Source organism: Coregonus clupeaformis, unplaced genomic scaffold, assembly GCF_020615455.1.
Source record: "Coregonus clupeaformis isolate EN_2021a unplaced genomic scaffold, ASM2061545v1 scaf0841, whole genome shotgun sequence".
Lineage (NCBI taxonomy): Eukaryota > Metazoa > Chordata > Actinopteri > Salmoniformes > Salmonidae > Coregonus > Coregonus clupeaformis.
Window position 1 is genome coordinate 154,353 of NW_025534296.1, and position 24,207 is coordinate 178,559.

General features: G+C 44.0%; 1 protein-coding gene across 1 annotated transcript; it reads right to left on the bottom strand.

Moving 5' to 3' along the window:
• Positions 1-4,650: 4,650 nt before the first annotated feature.
• On the bottom strand, positions 4,651-15,131 carry LOC123485758 (tripartite motif-containing protein 16-like). Its single transcript, XM_045216885.1, has 6 exons — positions 14,535-15,131; positions 14,014-14,109; positions 5,869-6,102; positions 5,578-5,737; positions 5,393-5,452; positions 4,651-5,156 (listed from the first exon to the last, which is right to left on the bottom strand). The coding sequence occupies exons 1-6, from the start codon at positions 15,129-15,131 to the stop codon at positions 4,651-4,653; spliced, it is 1,653 nt and encodes a 550-aa protein (XP_045072820.1).
• Between the last annotated feature and the right edge of the window lie 9,076 nt (positions 15,132-24,207).

A 24,207-nucleotide genomic window follows, 5' to 3' on the forward strand; every position in this document is an offset into this window, starting at 1 on the left:
GTTAAGGGCTGTAAGTAAGCATTTCACTGTAATGTCTGCACCTGTTGTATTCGGCGCATGTGACCAATAACATTTGATTTGATTTGATTTGATTTGGACATTGTAAAGTCTGCTTCCTATAAAGCTATGTGGAGTATAATGTAGCTGGACATTGTAATGTCTGCTTCCTATAAAGCTATGTGTAGTATAATGTAGCTGGACATTGTCAAGTATGCTTCCTATAAAGCTATGTGTAGTATAATGTAGCTGGACATTGTAAAGTCTGCTTCCTATAAAGCTATGTGTAGTATAATGTAGCTGGACATTGGAAAGTCTGCTTCCTATAAAAGCTATGTGGAGTATAATGTAGCTGGACATTGTAAAGTCTGCTTCCTATAAAGCTATGTGGTGAATAATGTAGCTGGACATTGTAAAGTCTGCTTCCTATAAAGCTATGTGGAGTATAATGTAGCTGGACATTGTAAAGACTGCTTCCTATAAAGCTATGTGGAGTATAATGTAGCTGGACATTGTAAAGTCTGCTTCCTATAAAGCTATGTGGTGTATAATGTAGCTGGACATTGTAAAGTCTGCTTCCTATAAAAGCTATGTGGAGTATAATGTAGCTGGACATTGTAAAGTCTGCTTCCTATAAAGCTATGTGGAGTATAATGTAGCTGGACATTGTAAAGTCTGCTTCCTATAAAGCTATGTGGTGTATAATGTAGCTGGACATTGTAAAGTCTGCTTCCTATAAAGCTATGTGAGTATAATGTAGCTGGACATTGTAAAGTCTGCTTCCTATAAAGCTATGTGGTGTATAATGTAGCTGGACATTGTAAAGTCTGCTTCCTATAAAGCTATGTGGAGTATAATGTAGCTGGACATTGGAAAGTCTGCTTCCTATAAAGCTATGTGGAGTATAATGTAGCTGGACATTGTAAAGTCATACACACAATTATATTAATTCTTATTGACATTCAACCTGGGAATGGAAATGTAAGAAATTAATGTACAAACATGTATAAAACAAATCCTGCAACAAAGGACCAGGTGTGAATGTTCTAGGGGGTCTAAGTCTACCCTAACCAGTTTGAATACACTGTTTGATTTCACCCCCAGACCCCAAAACACACCCCATTCAAAACAGTTTTAACAGCCCCCACCCGATGCAACTCAATATTAAGAAGGCATATAGTCAGTGTACAGCCCAATGCACTACCCCAGGATCACAACAAGCCCCTCACACATTGGACACACACACACAATGTGAATGGAAATATATTATTATATTTTTATATATTACAATTACAAGAAAGGGTGTTGGTTATTTTAGTTTTCCAAGTAACATTTCTTGGACATGTCCTTACTTTAAAAGAAGCATGTTTGGTCTTGTTTGAATCAGCCTAATTCTCTGGTTATAAATAAAATAACCATGATTGGCAGAATGTTTAATTCACATCTCTGGCTATTAATAGATTGTGGAACTATGAAAAATAGGAATAATGTTCCCAACACACCCACCTCACAGTTCCTACACAGACTCGGAGGCACCATGCAGGTCTGACACCAGAGGAGGCTGGTGGGAGGAGCTATAGGAGGACGGGCTCATTGTAATGGCTGGAATGGAATCAATGGAACGTATCAAACACAAACATTTGAAACCACATGTTTGACTGAGTTCCATTTATTCCATTCCAGACATCACAATGAGCCTGTCCTGCTATAGCTCCTCCCACCAGACTCCACTGCCTGACAACCATTCTATTGTCTTGAGGACTTTACAACCATTTGGTCTGATCAAAGACCAGGACACCCTTTCAAATAGATACATCCTCTCAGCCTTGATGACTAAACTAATCAAAGACTAACACACACACACACACACACACCACAGTAATCTGATCATGGTGACTCCACAGTAATAACATTTATAACTCATAAGTCACCAGGTGTGATTTACCTTTTGACAGATGAAACCCTACATCAACTACTAATGACTTATGGGAGGAAGTGAGCATTTCACATATTAAGATATAATACAAGGATACTTCCTTTGTGTGTTGTACTTAGTCAATTGAAAATGTGCTTAAAGTTTTGAAAAAACAGCCTTTTTGATTATCTGTTTTGAGTTTTGTATTAAGAGTTGTGAAATTCTACCACATACTTGTGAAAATAGTACAAAAGTGATTATAAAATCTATAATACATGGATACTTCCTTAAATGTACTTATTTTGTGTTATGCAGTTATGTTATTGAAACAGAATAATTGTTATGAGAGAATACATAAGTCAAGTCCAACCATTACCTCTCTCCTCTTTCACATCTCTCTATCATCACTCCATGGGTGTGTCCCAATAATCTCTCCTTCCTCCTGAAGTGTATCATTCCTTCACTACTCCTCTCAAATGTAAAAGCATTGGATTGGTGTTGGCATGGGGTAGAGGGGAGTTTACATATACCAGTCATTTCCTTTTAAATCCATGAAGGGAAGTTGACAAGTTCAAACTTAGAAAGGAGATATTAGTTCCACACCTCATGTGTCCTGATAACTACAGGAATGGAACCATATTGAGGTTGGCTGCTTTCTATACGGTTTGATATGAGTGAGTGAGTGAGTGAGTGAGTGAGTAGAGTGAGTCCGAGACAGAGTCCAAGACAGAGTCCGAGACAGAGAGAGAGGACATCAGGTAAAGTTCTGGAGATGAGGGAATATGTGTGCAGAAAGAAACCCTCCAGTATGGTTAACCCCAGTTAGGCCCAGTATGGACTATCAATACAAGTGACCATTTAGAATGTGACCCAGTTCAATGGGTCTTAACAGAACTGGGGGATGTCAGCCATGAAGTTGTCTAAACACAACTGGAATATAATTTGTTTGTGATTCATTGTTAATGGATTTTCCATTAGGAACACAGGGGGAAAACCTAACACAACAACACACATAACACACAACCAATAAAAACAAAGGGGAGGAAACCACTAAAGTCATTACCATATTGTCATTTTCTAACGACAGGGAGAAAACATGTAAAATCTAGAAGACTACTTTAGATCTGGTCAGAAGAAGCCTAGTGCACTACGTAGGGAACAGGGAGAGATTTGGAACAGAGACAGTAACTCCTGTATGGAAATCTTCATTCTAATGACAGTGAGCAAATCTCCAATCTCCACCCTATTCCCTATGTAGTGCACTACTTTAGATCTGGTCAGAAGTAGCCTAGTGCACTACGTAGGGAACAGGGTGTCATTTGGGCCAGAGTCAGTAACTCCCCTGGGTATGAATTGTCTCTCTATCTTATCTGTCTTCTATATGATGTTCTCCTCTCCTCCTCTCTTCTCTCCTCTATTCACTCTATTCTATCATCCACACCACATGCCAGCTTCAACACAATCCATTTACAAGTTAAAGACACACCTTGGAATAAATAGCAAAGGAAAACTACTACTAGATGGATTTTTTATTTCCCATCACCATCAATCATATTTAATAACTGAACAGTAGCAGACCAAACTTCATCTGTTCCTGACTCTAGATAGTGGATTAAAAAGACCATCAATCTCCAATGATATTAAAGTACAATTCTGAACATTACTGATATACTGAGTGGCAAGTCAAGATATCTGCTGGGTTTTAATTGTTTGGTTAGTAGCACCACCTTCTGGACAGGTTCAATGTTGCTTGACTGAGCAGTACGGGAGAATAAAAGATGCCAAACTTAGGGCCGGTTTCCCGGACATCTCCATTGAACATGCTTTTTAGTCTAGGACTAGGCTTCATCTGTGTCCGGGAAACCGGCCCATATAGTTCAATTAGCAAGTAAGTAACACTACCTGTTCCATGATACTGAGGAAAATGACATTGAGACAGAGAACCAATTGAGAAAACATTTCAATGGTTCTGAATGAAAACCAACATACATTAACAGCAAACATCATGATTAATGTAAATGTAGCCAATTAAAACATTGCATTTGATAAAAATACGTTATTACGTTTTAATTACACTCTGAAGATTAAATCAGTCAGACAAAAATAATTGTACAGAAAAATTCAGCATATTTATCTGCGGACCATCAACACCAGCATAACTAGTATCTATGTGGACCCTACTACAGTTTAACCAGCTCAGCTATAGACTACACCAACATGACTAGTATCTATGTGGACCCTACTACAGTTTAACCAGCTCAGCTATAGACTACACCAGCATGACTAGTATCTATGTGGACCCTACTACAGTTTAACCAGCTCAGCTATAGACTACACCAGCATGACTAGTATCTATGTGGACCCTACTACAGTTTAACCAGCTCAGCTATAGACTACACCAGCATGACTAGTATCTATGTGGACCCTACTACAGTTTAACCAGCTCAGCTATAGACTACACCAGCATGACTAGTATCTATGTGGACCCTACTACAGTTTAACCAGCTCAGCTATAGACTACACCAGCATGACTAGTATCTATGTGGACCCTACTACAGTTTAACCAGCTCAGCTATAGACTACACCAGCATGACTAGTATCTATGTGGACCCTACTACAGTTTAACCAGCTCAGCTATAGACTACACCAGCATGACTAGTATCTATGTGGACCCTACTACAGTTTAACCAGCTCAGCTATAGACTACACCAGCATGACTAGTATCTATGTGGACCCTTCTACAGTTTAACCAGCTCAGCAGTACCAGAGAGATTAAACCCAGGATAGAGGGGCTGAGTGAATGTGGTCTGGACTCTGTGGAGGAGGGTCATTGTGTCAGAGACACTGTAGAAGGACAGAGTACCTGCCTTGTGATCCAGGTCCACTCCTACTCTGGAGGACTGAGGGCCTGATACTTTAGTCTCAACATTATTGTGTCTGAACCAACAACCATCACTATAACACTCTAAACTCCAGGACTTGTCATTGAGTCCAAATCCACCATCTGTCTCTGTTCTGCTGATGTCTTTATATGAGACTGCTGTAACACACACCCCACTCCACTTCACCTCCCAGTAACAGCGTCCAGACAGACCCTCTCTACACAGAACCTGGTAGTTGGTGAATCTGTCTGGATGAACAGGATATGGTTGGACTCTGCCTGTATAGGTCACCTTTCTGTTCCCTTTAGACAGAGAGAGGAGTGTGTCTGCTGTGTTTGGGTCCAGTGTGAGCTGACAGGAATCTGGGAGAAGAGCAGAGCAGAGACCAATGAGGGGAGTTAGAACAATAAGTGAAGTCAGATACTGTATCTACCCTGTCTTTGATTAGAGCACAGCAGAGATCAAATCAGAGAAATATGAGGAGTCAGATAGATACCCAGTCTTTGATTAGATCTACTATTGCTATATATTTCTAGAGGGATTGTTAGGAGTGTCAGTAAAAAGAGACTGTTAGTTACTTCAGAATAAAGAGACTCACATTGTAACAACTGTTCTCTGGTCTTGGGCTCTGGAGGCAGTACAACATCCACTATATTCACTACAGACACACAAACACATTCACAGAGAGAGGGAATGTTATCATCATACCATATTCCACATGTATATGACTAGTAGGGAACTTTCAATGGTCTAAAGTTGATGTTCTTATTATTTTCAACCCACCTGTAGTGGAGATCTTGGTCCATTCTCCTTTAAGGACGTCTTCTAGTTTCTCTCTCAGTTCAGACACAGTCTTACTCACATCTCCAAAGTACTGAAGAGGACGGACAACGATGCTGGGTAAGTCTGAAGATACACTGGTACCGGAGAGAGACTGATAACTCTGGAGAGAGAGAGAGAGAGAGAGAGACTGATAACTCTGGGGGAGAGAGAGGGAGAGAACAGAACCAAATGATTGAGAGTTTCACATTGAGTTTTAATTTCATATCACATGTATCAAGGCAGTTGAGTTACCTGGAGGAAATGGATGTGATCCTCTGTGTGTGAGAGCTGCTCCAGCTCAGTGCTTCTCTTCCTCAGCTCAGCTATCTCCTGCTCCAGTTGCTCCAGGAGTCCTTCAGCTTGACTCACTTGAGCCTTCTCTTGGGCTCTGATCAGCTCCTTCACCTCAGAACGCCTTCTCTCAATGGAGCGGATCAGCTCAGTAAAGATCTTATCACTGTCCTCCACTGCTGCCTGTGCAGAGCGCTGTTAAGAGAGAGAGAGAGAGAAGACTTGTCTTACTTTAATGAGCCATCCTCATTACACTAACACCCCCACTCCTAAAAGCACATTGCATGCCACCACAACCTCCACACAATCACATTATCCAGTACCCAACACCACAGTACAATACACCATCCAGCACCACATTCCAACCGTCCATCCAACCCCTCCTCTCCAGCCGTACAGACAGCCCCCTGAGCCCCCATACCTCCTGAAACATCTCCACACTGTTGATCATTTTGTACAACTCAAACTCAACCCTAAGGCGTCAACAGTAATGGCATTACCCTGGCAACACAGAAAAAACATGATGAACAGTCTGTCATTGCAGAAAACGGACACCCCTCCCCAACTCCCAGGTCAACCCGAGCCAACCAGCTATTGGTGTCCAGGGCTCCATGTAATACCCTCCACTGGACGACCCCTGACCTTTCCAGCACTGGGAGCTTATAGAGCACCCTCCACCTATACCCTGCCATGCTCTCAGCCCCCACAACCCCCTGCCACTGATGTCCCTTCACTCCGCTAAGCTCCTGATGTGTCTAACCTTGATTTCTCTGTGACAGAGAGAGTTTGGAAAGGTCTGTGAGCAGAACCTGAGAAACCCAGGAGCACAGAGTTCTGCCCTCTATAAATCAGAGTACAACTCCACAGCCCGCTGCATCATCTCCCCACAACAGAAGTTACCCACCCATCAGGCTCCCTCATCTCCCCCACAACAGAAGTTACCCACCCATCAGGCTCCCTCATCTCCCCCACAACAGAAGTTACCCACCCATCAGGCTCCCCTCATCTCCCCCACAACAGAAGTTACCCACCCATCAGGCTCCTCATCTCCCCCACAACAGAAGTTACCCACCCATCAGGCTCCCTCATCTCCCCCACAACAGAAGTTACCCACCCATCAGGCTCCCTCATCTCCCCCACAACAGAAGTTACCCACCCATCAGGCTCCCCTCATCTCCCCCACAACAGAAGTTACCCACCCATCAGGCTCCCTCATCTCCCCCCACAACAGAAGTTACCCACCCATCAGCCTCCCTCATCTCCCCCACAACAGAAGTTACCCACCCATCAGGCTCCCTCATCTCCCCCACAACAGAAGTTACCCACCCATCAGGCTCCCTCATCTCCCCACAACAGAAGTTACCCACCCATCAGGCTCCCTCATCTCCCCACAACAGAAGTTACCCACCCATCAGGCTCCCTCATCTCCTCACAACAGAAGTTACCCACCCATCAGGCTCCCTCATCTCCCCACAACAGAAGTTACCCACCCATCAGCCTCCCTCATCTCCCCCACAACAGAAGTTACCCACCCATCAGGCTCCCTCATCTCCCCACAACAGAAGTTACCCACCCATCAGGCTCCCTCATCTCCCCCACAACAGAAGTTACCCACCCATCAGGCTCCCTCATCTCCCCACAACAGAAGTTACCCACCCATCAGCCTCCCTCATCTCCCCACAACAGAAGTTACCCACCCATCAGGCTCCCTCATCTCCCCACAACAGAAGTTACCCACCCATCAGGCTCCCCTCATCCCCCCACAACAGAAGTTACCCACCCATCAGGCTCCCTCATCTCCCCACAACAGAAGTTACCCACCCATCAGGCTCCCTCATCTCCCCACAACAGAAGTTACCCACCCATCAGGCTCCCTCATCTCCCACACAACAGAAGTTACCCACCCATCAGGCTCCCTCATCTCCCCCACAACAGAAGTTACCCACCCATCAGGCTCCCTCATCTCCCCACAACAGAAGTTACCCACCCATCAGGCTCCCTCATCTCCCCACAACAGAAGTTACCCACCCATCAGGCTCCCTCATCTCCCCACAACAGAAGTTACCCACCCATCAGGCTCCCTCATCTCCCCACAACAGAAGTTACCCACCCATCAGGCTCCCTCATCTCCCCACAACAGAAGTTACCCACCCATCAGGCTCCCTCATCTCCCCACACAACAGAAGTTACCCACCCATCAGGCTCCCTCATCTCCCCACAACAGAAGTTACCCGCCCATCAGACAAACGTAAAACAAGGGATTTTCTTGGTTTCCCCACTCTGTTTTTCCAACCCCTCTGGTGAAACAGAGAACTGAGCCCTGTACTATAATATAATATAATGTGCCATTTTGCAGAATGTTTTATCCAAAGCGACTTACAGTCATGCGTGCATATATATATATATATTTTTTTTGTGTATGGGTGGTCCCGGGGATCGAACCCACTACCCTGGCGTTACAAGCGCCGTGCTCTACCAGCTGAGCTACAGAGGACCAGGTGCAGACACATTTATGAAAGCAAAGACAAGGTCATTATTTGGGCTCTAAACACTAACAACCTACCCTTACACACTTCTTTTGCTACCCCTGCACTAAGATTTCTGCCATGGCATTTAAATGTTTTTGTTTGACATATTCCCCCAGTCTTTGCCGGCGTTCATGTTAAGGAAGTCTAACCGTGAAATCTCCATAAGAGGTGGGAGGGAAATCACCACAATCAGAAACCAGTAGAGAAGCCCATAAAGCCAACATGCCAGAAAAAACCATCAATTTAAGCAGATTCTGAAGACATGCCCTTAAGAACCCATGACCCATTTTCTCAGCCTATACCGCTTCCTGGGTGAGAGGACACTAAACCCCTCATTCTTCATCACGTGTTGTACTGACCTTACAAACCTTCCAGGATCAATCAAATAAGACTCCAGCAGAACCTTCTTTTTCCCCTTTAGTCTCCATCAGGAACCTAGAAAGTTCTCTCACCGTATATACTGGGCCCTCAGCCTGACTGGCTGTCAGCTCTGGATCCAATGAGCCGTCTGAAAACGAGACCGCCTTGTCCTCCGCTCCCGCAGACTCACCTCCCCCCTCTTCCTCTTCCTCCTCCTCCATTGGCACGGTACCGTCCTCCTCCTCCCCAGTCTCTGCCCCCCTGCACTTCCCCCTGATCAGGGCCTCTTCCCCCAATGACAGGCAATATTTCCTGGGATGAGCCCACCAAGCCTTCGCCCACCGGAGTCTCTGTTACTACAGAAACCTGCCTCAGCTCATGTAGCCCAGCTGCAACCCTCCCCACCACCGCTTTCTCCACGGCCTGCGCACCACCACTTGGCCATTCACTACTCTCCTCCTTCCTGGTACCACCACCACTTGACCCTGCTCTACTCTCCTCCCTCCTGGTACCACCACCACTTGACCCTGCTCTACTCTCCTCCCTCCTGGTACCACCACCACTTGACCCTGCTCTACTCTCCTCCCTCCTGGTACCACCACCACTTGACCCTGCTCTACTCTCCTCCTTCCTGGTACCACCACCACTTGACCCTGCTCTACTCTCCTCCTTCCTGGTACCACCACCACTTGACCCTGCTCTACTCTCCTCCTTCCTGGTACCACCACCACCACTTGACCCTGCTCTACTCTCCTCCTTCCTGGTACCACCACCACTTGACCCTGCTCTACTCTCCTCCTTCCTGGTACCACCACCACTTGACCCTGCTCTACTCTCCTCCTTCCTGGTACCACCACCACTTGACCCTGCTCTACTCTCCTCCTTCCTGGTACCACCACCACTTGACCCTGCTCTACTCTCCTCCTTCCTGGTACCACCACCACTTGACCCTGCTCTACTCTCCTCCCTCCTGGTACCACCACCACTTGACAACTTTCATGTTTTTAAATTATACTTCATTACTATAATGATTATCAATAAGCCTAAACATTAATTCAGTCACCTCTGGTCGACAAAAACGTATTTTCCTAGTACATTAATTGTCAAATTCATCAACCAGCATCGAGCACTCTGCCTTCTCACGCAAGCGAGGGGCATGTTGAGGTAAATATGCTAACCGCCAAGGTTGCATTATGTCATTTATTGGTGGGCTGGAAGATGCAGTGTTTTTTCTTTTCTATTCAGAGGCTATTTACTCCCAATATGAGATAATTTTCTATAGAAGGTTTTTATAATGCATGTTTACTAGGGTTGAGGTTAGCGCATCTGAGTAGGGATTATTTGGGTTCAATACCTGTCCTACCTATCAATCATATTGCTGCTTGTAGCCTATAACTGATGATCCCCACACTAGAAACACCCAAAACTATCTGTGCTAGCAAACCCTGTGTTCCACCCCTCCCCTGTGTAACCTTGAGGTTTGTTAAGAAACAAACACTTGTCTACGAAAAGAGACAACATGTTTAACGGATTCCGCTTGGCACCCAGCCGAGAGCACACGGAAACCACTTGCAAATTTACCAAAACTAACCAACTACTTGGGGTCTGTTCGTAAGTAATAAACGGAGGCAGATTAGCCACCACAACTCTTATCGAAAGAGGCGACATCTGCACCAACACACCCCTCACAAAAATCCCACTCACAACAAGACAAACCTTTTTCATTACCACAACCACCGCCTTGTTCATTCTGGATGCAGAGTGCAGATGTTCCGCTCCAACCTGTTCGCCGACCATGAGCAAAACTTCCTCCACACCTTTCTCCGGAACGCACCCGAAGCGACAGCGTTTCTTCTCCACTCGGTTGAGGCCATCACGCCGCCCTAACAAACTACCCCTACTCCCCCCTCAACTCTAAACGATAAACAGTGGAAACCAATAAACAAACCCTCCACCATGAGAAAATACATTCATTAAATACGCAAGAACCAAAAGAAAAAAGAATAGTAGCCCTCCTCACGAACCACAAAGTCTCTCACACAACCAACTTCTTCTTCTATGATATAATGGCGGTCCACAAACCAACGTTAAAGGTGCATGCCGCCACCTACTGTGCTGGAGTGTGTGGTCAATCACGGTTTCCAACATTTCTAAATCCTCCTACCTAACTCAGTACTTCTGAGAAAATAAAGAAGAGCCCTACTAACTTCTAATAGACCCTCCCCCATCCCCCAAATCCCTTCCAAACCCCCCCCAACCCCGTCCAACCTCAATGACCCTACACTTCAATCTTTCCCTCTCTTCAACATACTTACAACAATATAACAACACATGCTCCACCGTTTCATCGACCATACCCCCTGGGTCCTTGGATCCGTCTGTGAAAAGCGGTAAAAAAGCATAAAAACTTCTACCAATGTAATTGTCAACCAGTTTCTCTATATCACTGACTTCTGACCAATCTTTCCTTTTCTCTACCAAGTTTAGATCAACAACAGGGTCTGGGAGTAACCATGGAGGCACATCCCCTATCACCACAGAAGGGCCAACCTCCAACTCCCTCAAACCACTCTCATCAGCAAGCTTTCCAACTGTCCAACCAAAACCACTGCCTTGTCTACTAGTATATTCCCAACAGTCATCTAGAACAGTAGCAGTGGGATGCTCAACCTCACAGCCTTTCAACCCAATAAGATAATGACCATTTTCTACTCTGTATATCCAAAGGCATCTCTCCTGCCTCCACCAGTAAGGCACATACAGATGTTGATTTAAATGCACCAATACATATCCTTAAAGCTATATACTGGATTCTGTCCAGCATCTGAAGCCAAGTCTTTACCTCTGTTCCATAAACTATACAGCAGTAATCAATTGGCGTCCTGATCAGAGCTCTATAAATATCCATCAACAATTGTCTGTCAGCACCCTATTCATAACCAGAGACCCACACAACCAACTACCATGAAAGTTAATGAATGAGAGAGACATTAACATCGTTACAATACTGTACATAGACATAATGTAACGGTTCTTCTTCTTTGGTGTTTAACGGCGGTTGGCATCCAATATGTTGCATTACCGCCCCCAACTGGACTATAATATAAATCCATTATACTTTGTGACACCAAATGGGAAAAGGGGAAATTATAATAATAATTTAAAAAAAACACCCTTCCAACTAACCCTACACTCATTAAATACCCACTACCCAATTCCACTACTTTGACCCTATCTGCTCCTGCACCATGCCAACGGCCTGGGAGGACGGAACACCACCACTCAACACACCCTGTAACTCTTCTGAAGTCTAATCTTGTATGCCCAAATAGTTCTCTGCAGCTGCCACCACAACATCTATTTTCTGTGATTTACATTCAATTTCATTCAATTTCTGCTGTACAGTTGATAACCATTGCTATGAATGGCAAGAAGCTAACTTTACTGAAGCATATATCACTCGTTGGCCTATCCCTCTGTGCTGGCACAGATCTACTACTCACAGGGATCCTCTCAGGATCTCTCACCCTTGACCCATCCTCCTCTACTTCCCTTCACTGCCTCAGCATACGACACCTTCTGCACTACTCTGACTCCAGCCACCTCAACCTGCCTCTCTCACACCGGACACTTCCAATCCCCAGCAACATGGGCATCCCAACAGTTGACACACACAACTTTATCCACCGAAACTACACAATCCTCTATCCCATGCCCTCCTGCACAATTCCCACATCTTGGAATCTCCCTCCTACAAACTGCTGCAACATGACCATAAACGTTGCACCTGAAACAGTGCAGTGGATAAATTCATAAAAAATCCTACAATGTGATTTTCTGGATTTTTTTCTCTCATTTTATCTGTCATAGTTGACGTGTACCTATGATGAAAATTACAGGCCTCTCTCATCTTTTTAAGTGGGAGAACTTGCACAATTGGTGGCTGACTAAATACTTTTTTCCCCCACTGTACACCTGTTCTGAAAGGCCCAAGAGTCTGCAACACCACTAAGCAAGGGGCACCATCAAGCAAGCGGCACCATGAAGACCAAGGAGCTCTCCAAACAGGTCAGGGACAATGTTGTGGAGAAGTACAGATCAGGGTTGGGTTATAAAAAAATATCAGAAACTTTCAACATCCCACGGAGCACCATTAAATTCATTATTAAAAAATTGAAAGAATATGGCACCACAACAAACCTGCCAAGAGAAGACGCCCACCAAAACTCATGGACCAGGCAAGGAGGGCATTAATCAGAGAGGCAACAAAGAGACCAAAGATAACCCTGAAGGAGCTGCAAAGCTCCACAGCGGAGATTGGAGTATCTGTCCATAGGACCACTTTAAGCCATACACTCCACAGAGCTGGGCTTCATGGAAGAGTGGCCAGAAAAAAAGCCTTTGCTTAAAGAAATATAAGCAAACACGTTTGGTGTTTGCCAAAAGGCATGTTGGAGACTCCCCAAACATTTGGAAGAAGGTACTCTGGTCAGATGAGACTAAAATTGAGCTTTTTGGCCATCAAGGAAAACGCTCTGTCTGGCGCAAACCAAACACCTCTCATCACCCCGAGAACACCATCCCCACAGTGAAGCATGGTGGTGGCAGCATCATTCTGTGGGGATGTTTTTCATCGGCAGGGACTGGGAAACTGGTCAGAATTGAAGGAATGATGGATGGCGCTAAATACAGGGACATTCTGGAGGGAAACCTGTAAGTATTGACTTTGGGGGGGTGAATAGTTATGCACGCTCAAGTTTTGTGTTATTTTGTCTTATTTCTTGTTTGTTTCACAATAAAAAATATTTTGCATCTACAAAGTGGTAGGCATGTTGTGTAAATCAAATGATACAAACCCACCAAAAAATCCATTTTAATTCCAGGTTGTAAGGCAAGAAAATAGGAAAAATGCCTTGGGGGAGAATACTTTCGCAAGCCGCTGTATGTATAGGGGACATGAGTCAGTCATGGTTACTTAAAGTTATGTGATGAGGTAGCCCTGCCTGCAACTTCAAAATCAGTGTCGGCCCACGGCCCAATGGGGAATGTCCTCTTGGTGTAATGATCAAGACCCAGGTTCATATCCCATCAGCTACATTAAGCAGTCTATTCTCTGAAAGGGGTCCTGACATAGTGGGGTCAGTGGGATTGGAGAGGGGTCCTATCTCTCTCTCTGACTGGAGGAGACAGGTAAAATCCTCTGGTCAACAATACTCACCTTGAGAGACTTCACAGCTTTTTGGAGCTTCTTCAGCTCCTTCTCTCTCTCCTGGAATCTCTGCTGGACTTTCTGCTGACTCATCCCCAGCTGCATCTGTGGAGAATCACTCTTCAATGAGCTATCAAGCTTTATTTGTCCAGTAGATCAATAGTATAGTAATGGGACATAGGGCCCATAGAGAGGAAGGTCTAAAATCTTGAGGTAGTCCCTTTACCATATGACATTTTCTATGTTGCTATGTTAATGATTATAGTTTTTATGGTAGGTGTACATGTATCAAGGGGTTGAAACTCAACTTTGGACTCATAACAGGGCATTCGGAATGATAATAGTGTTTGACTTTAGAAAATGGTGATACATTTGGAGCAAACTCAATATACACCAAAGTTTGTGTTCATATTTCTTCTGCTGTGGATATATTTCATTTGAATTATCTCATATTCAAACAGCCTCAGATCCTACTGTATCTTTAATTCTTTGTTTATCAGACAGTCACCAACAAGTAGTTCTGGTCTTACCTGTTTCTCAGTCCTCTCTGCTGCAGCTGACACTGTATTATGGCCTTTATGTTCATCCATTGTACACAGATAACAGATACACTGCTGATCGGTAAGACAGTAAACCTCCAGCAGTTTGTCATGATGAGAGCAGATCTTCTCCTGTAGTTGTGCGGTGGCTTTGACCAGCTTGTGCTTCTTCAAAGCAGGAGATTCATAGTGAGATTGGAGGTGAGTCTCACAGTATGAGGCCAGACACACCAGACAGGACATGAGGGCTTTCTGCTTTCTGGTCCCAGTGCAGAAATCACACGCCACATCTCCAGGTCCAGCATAGCACAGAGCAGGAGGGGGAGCAGCCTGGAGTCCTGTCTCCTTCAGTTTCTCCACCATCTCAGCCAAAATGGTATTTTTCCTCAGATTAGGCCTTGGAGTGAAGGTCTCTCTGCACTGAGGACAGCTATAGACCCCTTTCAGAACATCCTGATCCCAGCAGTCCTCAATACAGCGCCTACAGTAACTGTGTCCACAGGCAGTAGTGACCGGCTCCTTCAGTAGATGCAGACAGACAGAACAACAGAACTGTTCCTGGTCCAGCAGAACTCCCTGCTGAGCCATTTGGATGGTTGTTCACTCTCACACAGACAGACGACACAGAGACTCAGATCAGTTTCGTTTCCTCAGAAGTGAGTTTTTGGGAGGGCGAGGACTTTCTGGATCTGCCAGATAGGTGAGGTTAGAGGGAGGGAGGGAGGGAGGGAGGGAGGGAGGGAGGGAGGGAGGGAGGGAGGGAGGGAGGGAGGGAGGGAGGGAGGGAGGGAGGGAGGGAGGGAGGGATTGAGAGAGAACTGCGTTCAACGTGGAGAGGGAGACAAATATTTTAGTTTCTAGGTTAGGGCCCTTCATTTGGAATAAATCTAACAAATATGAGTTGTTAGAATATATAAAGGGTAACAGTTCCTATGAAGTACATATTATAATTATTATAATAAGCTTCATAATGCCTTATAATACACTTATGTGTTATAACACTGATTATAAGTGTCTATAATAATTCATAAGTGGTTGTAATGAAAGGGGGTTTGATATTGATACAATATACTGTAGTTTAAATGAATACTGTATGTATTGACTGATCATTGAGAATGAGGTAATACTTTACATTACAGTGTGGGTATTACTGTTAGGCCTAGGGTCAGGGTTAGAGTTACTACATTCAGCAGTAACCCTAACCCTAGCCATATCTAGGACTAAAAAGAGAAGACGTTTTATAATCAGAGTTCTTTGTATCTGTTCTTAGTCAGACAGAAACCCCCCACATCTTATAGGTGGACAGGGTTATGAACATATCCAATGAATTGTTTTCTGCAACCAGATGAAATGAAACTGCCTTTCAGCAGGAAAAGCTTCTCTAATAATCCTAACCATTGCTGGGTGTATTCAGAGACTGAGGTATAGAGACACACAGTCAAGTCAAATCATCTGGCTGTGCTTTCATGTCAAAACATTTATTATTTTCTATTCATAAAATTATATTCTATTATATTCTTTGATAACATATTCTATCCATAAGCTCCACTCTGTATAGTGTTAATGATGACTGTTTGTTCTGTACATTGATTGAATGGTTAGGACTATCTCACTGTATTCACTGTTTAAATCCCAAGAGACCAGGAGACCTAAAGGAAGCCTTCAACACTGTATCCCTTCATCCAGTCATAGTAAACAACCTCTGTCTGTCTGTCTGTACGTCTGTCTGTCTGTAAACACAGCCAACTTTTCTGCGGTGGTTGTTGTTGCTATCAGTGCTGCACAGCTATTTTCAGGTCTCTCCAGAGATGGTCGATCGGGTTCAACTCCAGGATCTGGCTGGACCACTCAAGGACATTCAGAGACTTGTCCCGAAGCCACTCCTGCGTCTCGGCTGTGTGCTTAGGGTTGTTGTCTTGTTGGAAGTTGAACCTTCGCCCCAGTCTGAGATCCTGAGCGCTCTGAAGCAGGTTTTCATCAAGGATCTCTCTGTACTTTGCTCTGTTAATTTTTCCCTCGATCCTGGCTATTCTCCCAGTCCGTGCCTCTGAAAAACATCCCCACATCCTGATGCTGCCACCACCATGCTTCACCATAGGTATGGTGCCATGTTTTCTACAGACGTGACGCTTGGCATTCAGGCCAAAGAGTTCAATCTTGGTTTCATCAGACCAGAGAATCTTCTTTCTCATGGTCTGAGAGTACTTCATGATCCTTTTGGCAAACTCCAAGCGGGCTGTCAGGTGTCTTTTACTGAGGAGTGGCTTCCGTCTGGCCACTCTACCATAAAGGCCTAATTGGTGGAGTGCTGCAGAGGTGGTTGTCCTTCTGGAAGTTTCTCCCATCTCCACAGAGGAACTCTGGAGCTCTGTCAGAGTTACCATCGGGTTCTTGGTCACTTCCCTGACCAAGGCCCTTCTCCCCCGATGCTCAGTTTGGCCAGGCGGCCAGCTCTAGGAAGAGTCTTGGTGGTTCCAAACTTCTTCCATTTAAGAATGATGGAGGCCATTGTGATCTTGGGGACCTTCAATGTTGCAGAAATGTTTTGGGACCCTTCCCCAGATCTGTGCCTCAACACAATCCTGTCTCAGAGCTCTACGGACAATTCCTTCGACCTCATGGCTTGGTTTTTGCTCTGACATGCACTGTCAACTGTGGGACCTTATATAGACAGCTGTGTGCCTTTACAAATCATGTCCAATCAATTGAATTACCACAGGTGGACTCCAATCAAGTTGTAGAAACATCTCAAGGATGATCAATGGAAACAGGATGCACCTGAGCTCAATTTTGAGTATCATAGCAAAGGGTCTGAATACTTATGTAAATAAGATATTTTTGTCTTGTATTTTCAATAAGTGTGTAAAAATAAAAACCTGTTTTCGCTTTGTCATTATGTGGTATTGTGGGTAGAGTGATGAGGAAAATGTTTTATTTAATCAATTTTAGAATAAGGCTGTAACGTAATAAAATGTTGAAAAAGTCAAAGGGTCTGAATACTTTCCGAATGCACTGTATGGCAGCTAGAAATCAAAACTGGATGGTCTTCAGAGATAGATGGGAGGGGCTTCGGGTAGCTGAAGGCGGGGACTAAAAACAAACAAAAGATAACTAATGTAAAATGTAGTGTCTGGGAAATGTATGTAGTATGTACATTTATAAGCTGGAAGTGGAAGCCTAAGTACTGTTTGTCCATTAGTTTAGGAGGGGTGGTAGGGTTAGGGGAAAATAATAAAGAAGGAAAATATATTTAAAATAATATTTACAAAACATATATATGGGGGATTGGAAATGATGCAGACAATTCCACAGATAGAAGCCCCAATATATCTGCAATGTTAAAGCTGGTCCTATAGCTGTACGGTGGCTTTGACCAGCTTGTGCTTCTTCAAAGCAGGAGATTCATAGTGAGGTTGGAGGTGAGTCTCACAGTAAGAGGCCAGACACACCAGACAGGACATGAGGGCTTTCTGCTTTCTGGTCCCAGTGCAGACATCACACGCCACATCTCCAGGTCCAGCATAGCACAGAGCAGGAGGGGGAGCAGCCTGGAGTCCTGTCTTCTTCAGTTTCTCCACCAACTCAGCCAACATGTTATTTATCCTCAGAGTAGGCCTTGGGGTGAAGGTATGTATGCACTGCACTCAATCTGGTTTATTTAGTACCCCAACGCAGGTTAAGTAGTGGAAAGAACATGTTGGGTTATTTTGACCCAGACAGTTTGGTTGTGTGAATAACCCAATATGTTGGGTTGTTAGTATTAACAGAACACGGGTTAATTTAACCATCAGTTGGGTATTTTTTACTCTCATGCTTGGTTGACCTAGCAACTGGGTCTGTTTTAATGTCATGCTTGGTTGACCTAGCAACTGGGTCTGTTTTAATGTCATGCTTGGTTGACCTAGCAACTGGGTCTGTTTTAATGTCATGCTTGGTTGACCTAGCAACTGGGTCTGTTTTAATGTCATGCTTGGTTGACCTAGCAACTGGGTCTGTTTTAATGTCATGCTTGGTTGACCTAGCAACTGGGTCTGTTTTAATGTCATGCTTGGTTGACCTAGCAACTGGGTCTGTTCTAATGTCATGCTTGGTTGACCTAGCAACTGGGTCTGTTTTAATGTCATGCTTGGTTGACCTAGCAACTGGGTCTGTTTTAATGTCGTGCTTGGTTGACCTAGCAACTGGGTCTGTTCTAATGTCATGCTTGGTTGACCTAGCAACTGGGTCTGTTTTAATGTCATGCTCGGTTGACCTAGCAACTGGGTCTGTTTTAATGTCATGCTTGGTTGACCTAGCAACTGGGTCTGTTTTAATGTCATGCTTGGTTGACCTAGCAACTGGGTCTGTTTTAATGTCATGCTCGGTTGACCTAGCAACTGGGTCTGTTTTAATGTCATGCTTGGTTGACCTAGCAACTGGGTCTGTTTTAATGTCATGCTTGGTTGCCTTAGCAACTGGGTCTGTTTTAATGTCATCCTTACTGTAGGTTATTTTAAGGCGTTTACATACTGTAAACTCAATTTTTCCTTATTAAATTATTCTATAATATGTAGAGTATTTATTACATATTATAATAAGGTATACCACTGTATCATAGCCCAACAATGAGACATACGTGGACTTTTAGGAAACTCTATAAGCATCATTGAAGCTACAAAATGTCAATGTTCATCCTTAACATGTGCTAACTACGCAACAGACCAGATGAACAGGAATTATATTTACTCTCATGGGTGGCTAAAAATAACTATCTGAAAGCCACACCCCTACTAAACTATGCCTACAGTCTTCTGATCTGACCTGATGGGTCATATCTCAATAACCAAGCAACAATAACCTAACACCCAGCATCCATAACCCAGCAGTTTTTAAAGAAAACAACCCAACTAAGTGACCCAACGCCTGCAACCCAACATTTGGGTCAACCAAACAACCCAGTATTGTTTAGAGTGTGGGGACAGGTGTAGAAACCTTTCAGATCATCCTGATCCCAGCTTTCTTTAATACAGCCCATACAGTAGCTGTGTCCACAGGCAGTAGTCACCGGATCCTTCAGATGATCCAGACAGACGGAGCAACAGAACAGTTCTAGATTGTCAGCCATTTTAGTGCTTTCACCTGAAGGTTGAGCAACAGGGTGTCAAAAATGACTTTCTGTTTCATGGAACTCTACACCAGAGGACAGGGAGGGGCTTCCTCTTGACTGTGTACTCTGTATCTACAGGTTTTTGGGGGAGGGAAGTCAAGCTAAGAAGATGACGTTGCATACAGCTGTGTCCACAGGGAATAGTAACTGGATCCTTTTGGTAGATCCAGACAGCAGAGTGGATATTTTAAAAGGGCCTCTGCAATGTCCATACAACAAACTGCACAGCAGAGTATCAGAGATCACTTTAATTTCTTTGAAAGTCTGAGTGGTGGGGGGAGGCCTTTTAGATCTGTTTGGAGACGTTAGTCCTGGATGGATGCACTGAGGTATATAGGGATGGAAGCCATAGTGACGTGTAACCAAATATAAGGTTGTGGTAAAACATTATAACGTTTTAAAGGTTCCATAAATGTACAGTGACCTATTCAGAAGCCACAGTGGTGAATGATGAATATGTCAAATCAAAAGTTCTCTTTCATTTTCAGTCATGTAAAATGATCATTAATTGTAAAGAAACATGTGGATGCAGTGGGGTGCAAATACCTCTGTAGAATTAATTAAGGAGAAATGGCAGTGGAAACGGCTTTATGCACAAATATTGATATAATAACCATCATATTGAAGTAAACTTGGAGTCACACGATGATATGTGGTGTGGTCCTCCCACTACGACTCAGGAAACCATGCAGTTTATTAAGCTACAGATGAAATAAGTTATGATGAACTTCACAGGGTGGTGAAAGTTCACAGTGAAGAGCTTGATGCTCCTTTCCAATAAATATGGAGGGTCTTTTTGTCCATAATAATGTCATCATGTAGGCAGCCTGTCCAGAGTGGGCGTGTTCACTATATAATGCACAACCAAATCTGACAAAACCATCGGTAGAGTTGAAAATGTGATGGAAACCCATTTAACAGAAAGTTTTTAACCGGTTTTTGTATTTTCCCAAAAATATATTTGTATGTGCATTACATCATCATGCACAGCCATTTATCCTCAACAAGTCAATTTGATGGAAACATCTCTGCTGGTAAAATTCACGTTTTTATGAAGATTTTACAATATTCACATGAAAATCTGTCGCCAGTCGAATGGAAACAGATTTTCATGCGAATTTTACAGATTAAATATGGCTCCCAATAAGAGATAACGAGCCGACAGCTGACACTCGTTACCTCCGATTGGGAGTCATTGACCAAACCTAGAAATAAACCCAACAGAAATGCAAACATAGAAATACACCCAAATAATGAACAACCCTGGCTCAATATACAGAGTCCCTGAGCCAGAACGTCACAGTCTGGCCACTCTACCATAAAGGCCTAATTGGTGGAGTGCTGCAGAGGTGGTTGTCCTTCTGGAAGGTTCTCCCATCTCCACAGAGGAACTCTGGAGCTCTGTCAGAGTTACCATCGGGTTCTTGGTCACTTCCCTGACCAAGGCCCTTCTCCCCGATGCTCAGTTTGGCCAGGCGGCCAGCTCTAGGAAGAGTCTTGGTGGTTACAAACTTCTTCCATTTAAGAATGATGGAGGCCATTGTGATCTTGGGGACCTTCAATGTTGCAGAAATGTTTTGGTACCCTTCCCCAGATCTGTGCCTCAACACAATCCTGTCTCAGGGCTCTACGGACAATTCCTTCACCCTCATGGCTTGGTTTTTGCTCTGACATGCACTGTCAACTGTGGGACCTTATATAGACAGCTGCGTGCCTTTACAAATCATGTCCAATCAATTGAATTTACCACAGGTGGACTCCAATCAAGTTGTAGAAACATCTCAAGGATGATCAATGGAAACAGGATGCACCTGAGGTCAATTTTGAGTCTCATAGCAAAGGGTCTGAATACTTATGTAAATAAGGTATTTCTGTCTTGTATTTTCAATAAGTGTGTAAAAATAAAAACCTGTTTTCGCTTTGTCATTATGTGGTATTGTGGGTAGAGTGATGAGGAAAATGTTTTATTTAATCAATTTTAGAATAAGGCTGTAACGTAATAAAATGTTGAAAAAGTCAAAGGGTCTGAATACTTTCCGAATGCACTGTATGGCAGCTAGAAATCAAAACTGGATGGTCTTCAGAGATAGATGGGAGGGGCTTCGGGTAGCTGAAGGCGGGGACTAAAAACAAACAAAAGATAACTAATGTAAAATGTAGTGTCTGTGAAATGTATGTAGTATGTACATTTATAAGCTGGAAGTGGAAGCCTAAGTATTGTTTGTCCATTAGTTTAGGAGGGGTGGTAGGGTTAGGGGAAAATAATAAAGAAGGAAAATATATTTAAAATAATATTTACAAAACATATATATGGGGGATTGGAAATGATGCAGACAATTACACAGATAGAAGCCCCAATATACAGTGGGGAGAAGAAGTATTTGATACACTGCCGATTTTGCAGGTTTTCCTACTTACAAAGCATGTAGAGGTCTGTAATTTTTATCATAGGTACACTTCAACTGTGAGAGACGGAACCTAAAACAAAAATCCAGAAAATCACATTGTATGATTTTTAAGTAATTCATTTGCATTTTATTGCATGATATACGTATTTGATACATCAAAAGCAGAACTTAATATTTGGTACAGAAACCTTTGTTTGCAATTACAGAGATCATACATTTCCTGTAGGTCTTGACCAGGTTTGCACACACTGCAGCAGGGATTTTGGCCCACTCCTCCATACAGACCTTCTCCAGATCCTTCAGCTTTTGGGGCTGTCGCTGGGCAATATGGACTTTCAGCTCCCTCCAAAGATTTTCTATTGGGTTCAGATCTGGAGACTGGCTAGGCCACTCCAGGACCTTGAGATGCTTCTTATGGAGCCACTCCTTAGTTGCCCTGGCTGTGTGTTTCGGGTCGTTGTCATGCTGGAAGACCCAGCCACGACCCATCTTCAATGCTCTTACTGAGGGAAGGAGGTTGTTGGCCAAGATCTTGCAATATATGGCCCCATCCATCCTCCCCTCAATACGGTGCAGTCGTCCTGTCCCCTTTGCAGAAAAGCATCCCCAAAGAAAATGTTTCCACCTCCATGCTTCACGGTTGGGACGGTGTTCTTGGGGTTGTACTCATCCTTCTTCTTCCTCCAAACACGGCGAGTGGAGTTTGACCAAAAAGCTATTTTTTTGTCTCATCATGCCACATGACCTTCTCCCATTCCTCCTCTGGATCATCCAGATCGTCATTGGCAAACTTCAGACGGGCCTGGACATGCGCTGGCTTGAGCAGGGGGACCTTCCGTGCGCTGCAGGATTTTAATCCATGACGGCGTAGTGTGTTACTAATGGTTTTCTTTGAGACTGTGGTCCCAGCTCTCTTCAGGTCATTGACCAGGTCCTGCCGTGTAGTTCTGGGCTGATCCCTCACCTTCCTCATGATCATTGATGCCCCACGAGGTGAGATCTTGCATGGAGCCCCAGACCGAGGGTGATTGACCGTCATCTTGAACTTCTTCCATTTTCTAATAATTGCGCCAACAGTTGTTGCCTTCTCACCAAGCTGCTTGCCTATTGTCCTGTAGCCCATCCCAGCCTTGTGCAGGTCTACAATTTTATCCCTGATGTCCTTACACAGCTCTCTGGTCTTGGCCATTGTGGAGAGGTTGGAGTCTGTTTGATTGAGTGTGTGGACAGGTGTCTATTATACAGGTAACGAGTTCAAACAGGTGTAGTTAATATATGTAATGAGTGGAGAACAGGAGGGCTTCTTAAAGAAAAACTAACAGGTCTGTGAGAGCCCGAATTCTTATTGGTTGGTAGGTGATCAAATACTTATGTCATGCAATAAAATGCAAATTATTTACTTAAAAATCATACAATGTGATTTTCTAGATTTGTGTTTTACATTCCGTCTCTCACAGTTGAAGTGTACCTATGATAAAAATTACAGACCTCTACATGCTTTGTAAGTAGGAAAACCTGGAAAATCGGCAGTGTATCAAATACTTGTTCTCCCCACTGTATCTGCAATATTAAAGCTGATCCTATAGCTGTACGGTGGCTTTGACCATCTGGTGCTTCTTCAAAGCAGGAGATTCATAGTGAGGTTGGAGGTGAGTCTCACAGTAAGAGGCCAGACACACCAGACAGGACATGAGGGCTTTCTGCTTTCTGGTCCCAGTGCAGAAATCACACGCCACATCTCCAGGTCCAGCATAGCACAGAGCAGGAGGGGGAGCAGCCTGGAGTCCTGTCTTCTTCAGTTTCTCCACCAACTCAGCCAACATGTTATTTTTCCTCAGATTAGGCCTTGGATTGAAGGTCTGTCTGCACTGAGGATGTCACACCCCACATCTAAAGGTCCAGCATGACAGTGAGCAGGAGAAGCAGCCTGGAGTCCAGCCTTCTTCAGTTTCTCCACCACTTAGGCGAGCACAGCACTCCTGTTCAGAATAGGTCTTGGGGTGAAGGTATGTCTGCACTGCACTCAATCTGGTTTATTTAGTACCCCAGCGCAGGTTAAGTAGTGGAAAGAACATGTTGTGTTATTTTGACCCAGACAGTTTGGTTGCGT

Bases quoted from the DNA above. Each gene is read 5' to 3' on its own strand.
- LOC123485758 (XM_045216885.1), bottom strand. From the start codon at position 15,131: ATGGCTCAGCAGGGAGTTCTGCTGGACCAGGAACAGTTCTGTTGTTCT. The intron at 14,110-14,534 runs GTAAGACCAGAA...GATTCTCCACAG, and splicing joins CAGAGAGGACTGAGAAACAG to ATGCAGCTGGGGATGAGTCA. The intron at 5,738-5,868 runs GTAACTCAACTG...CTCTCTCTCCAG, and splicing joins ATCACATCCATTTCCTCCAG to AGTTATCAGTCTCTCTCCGG.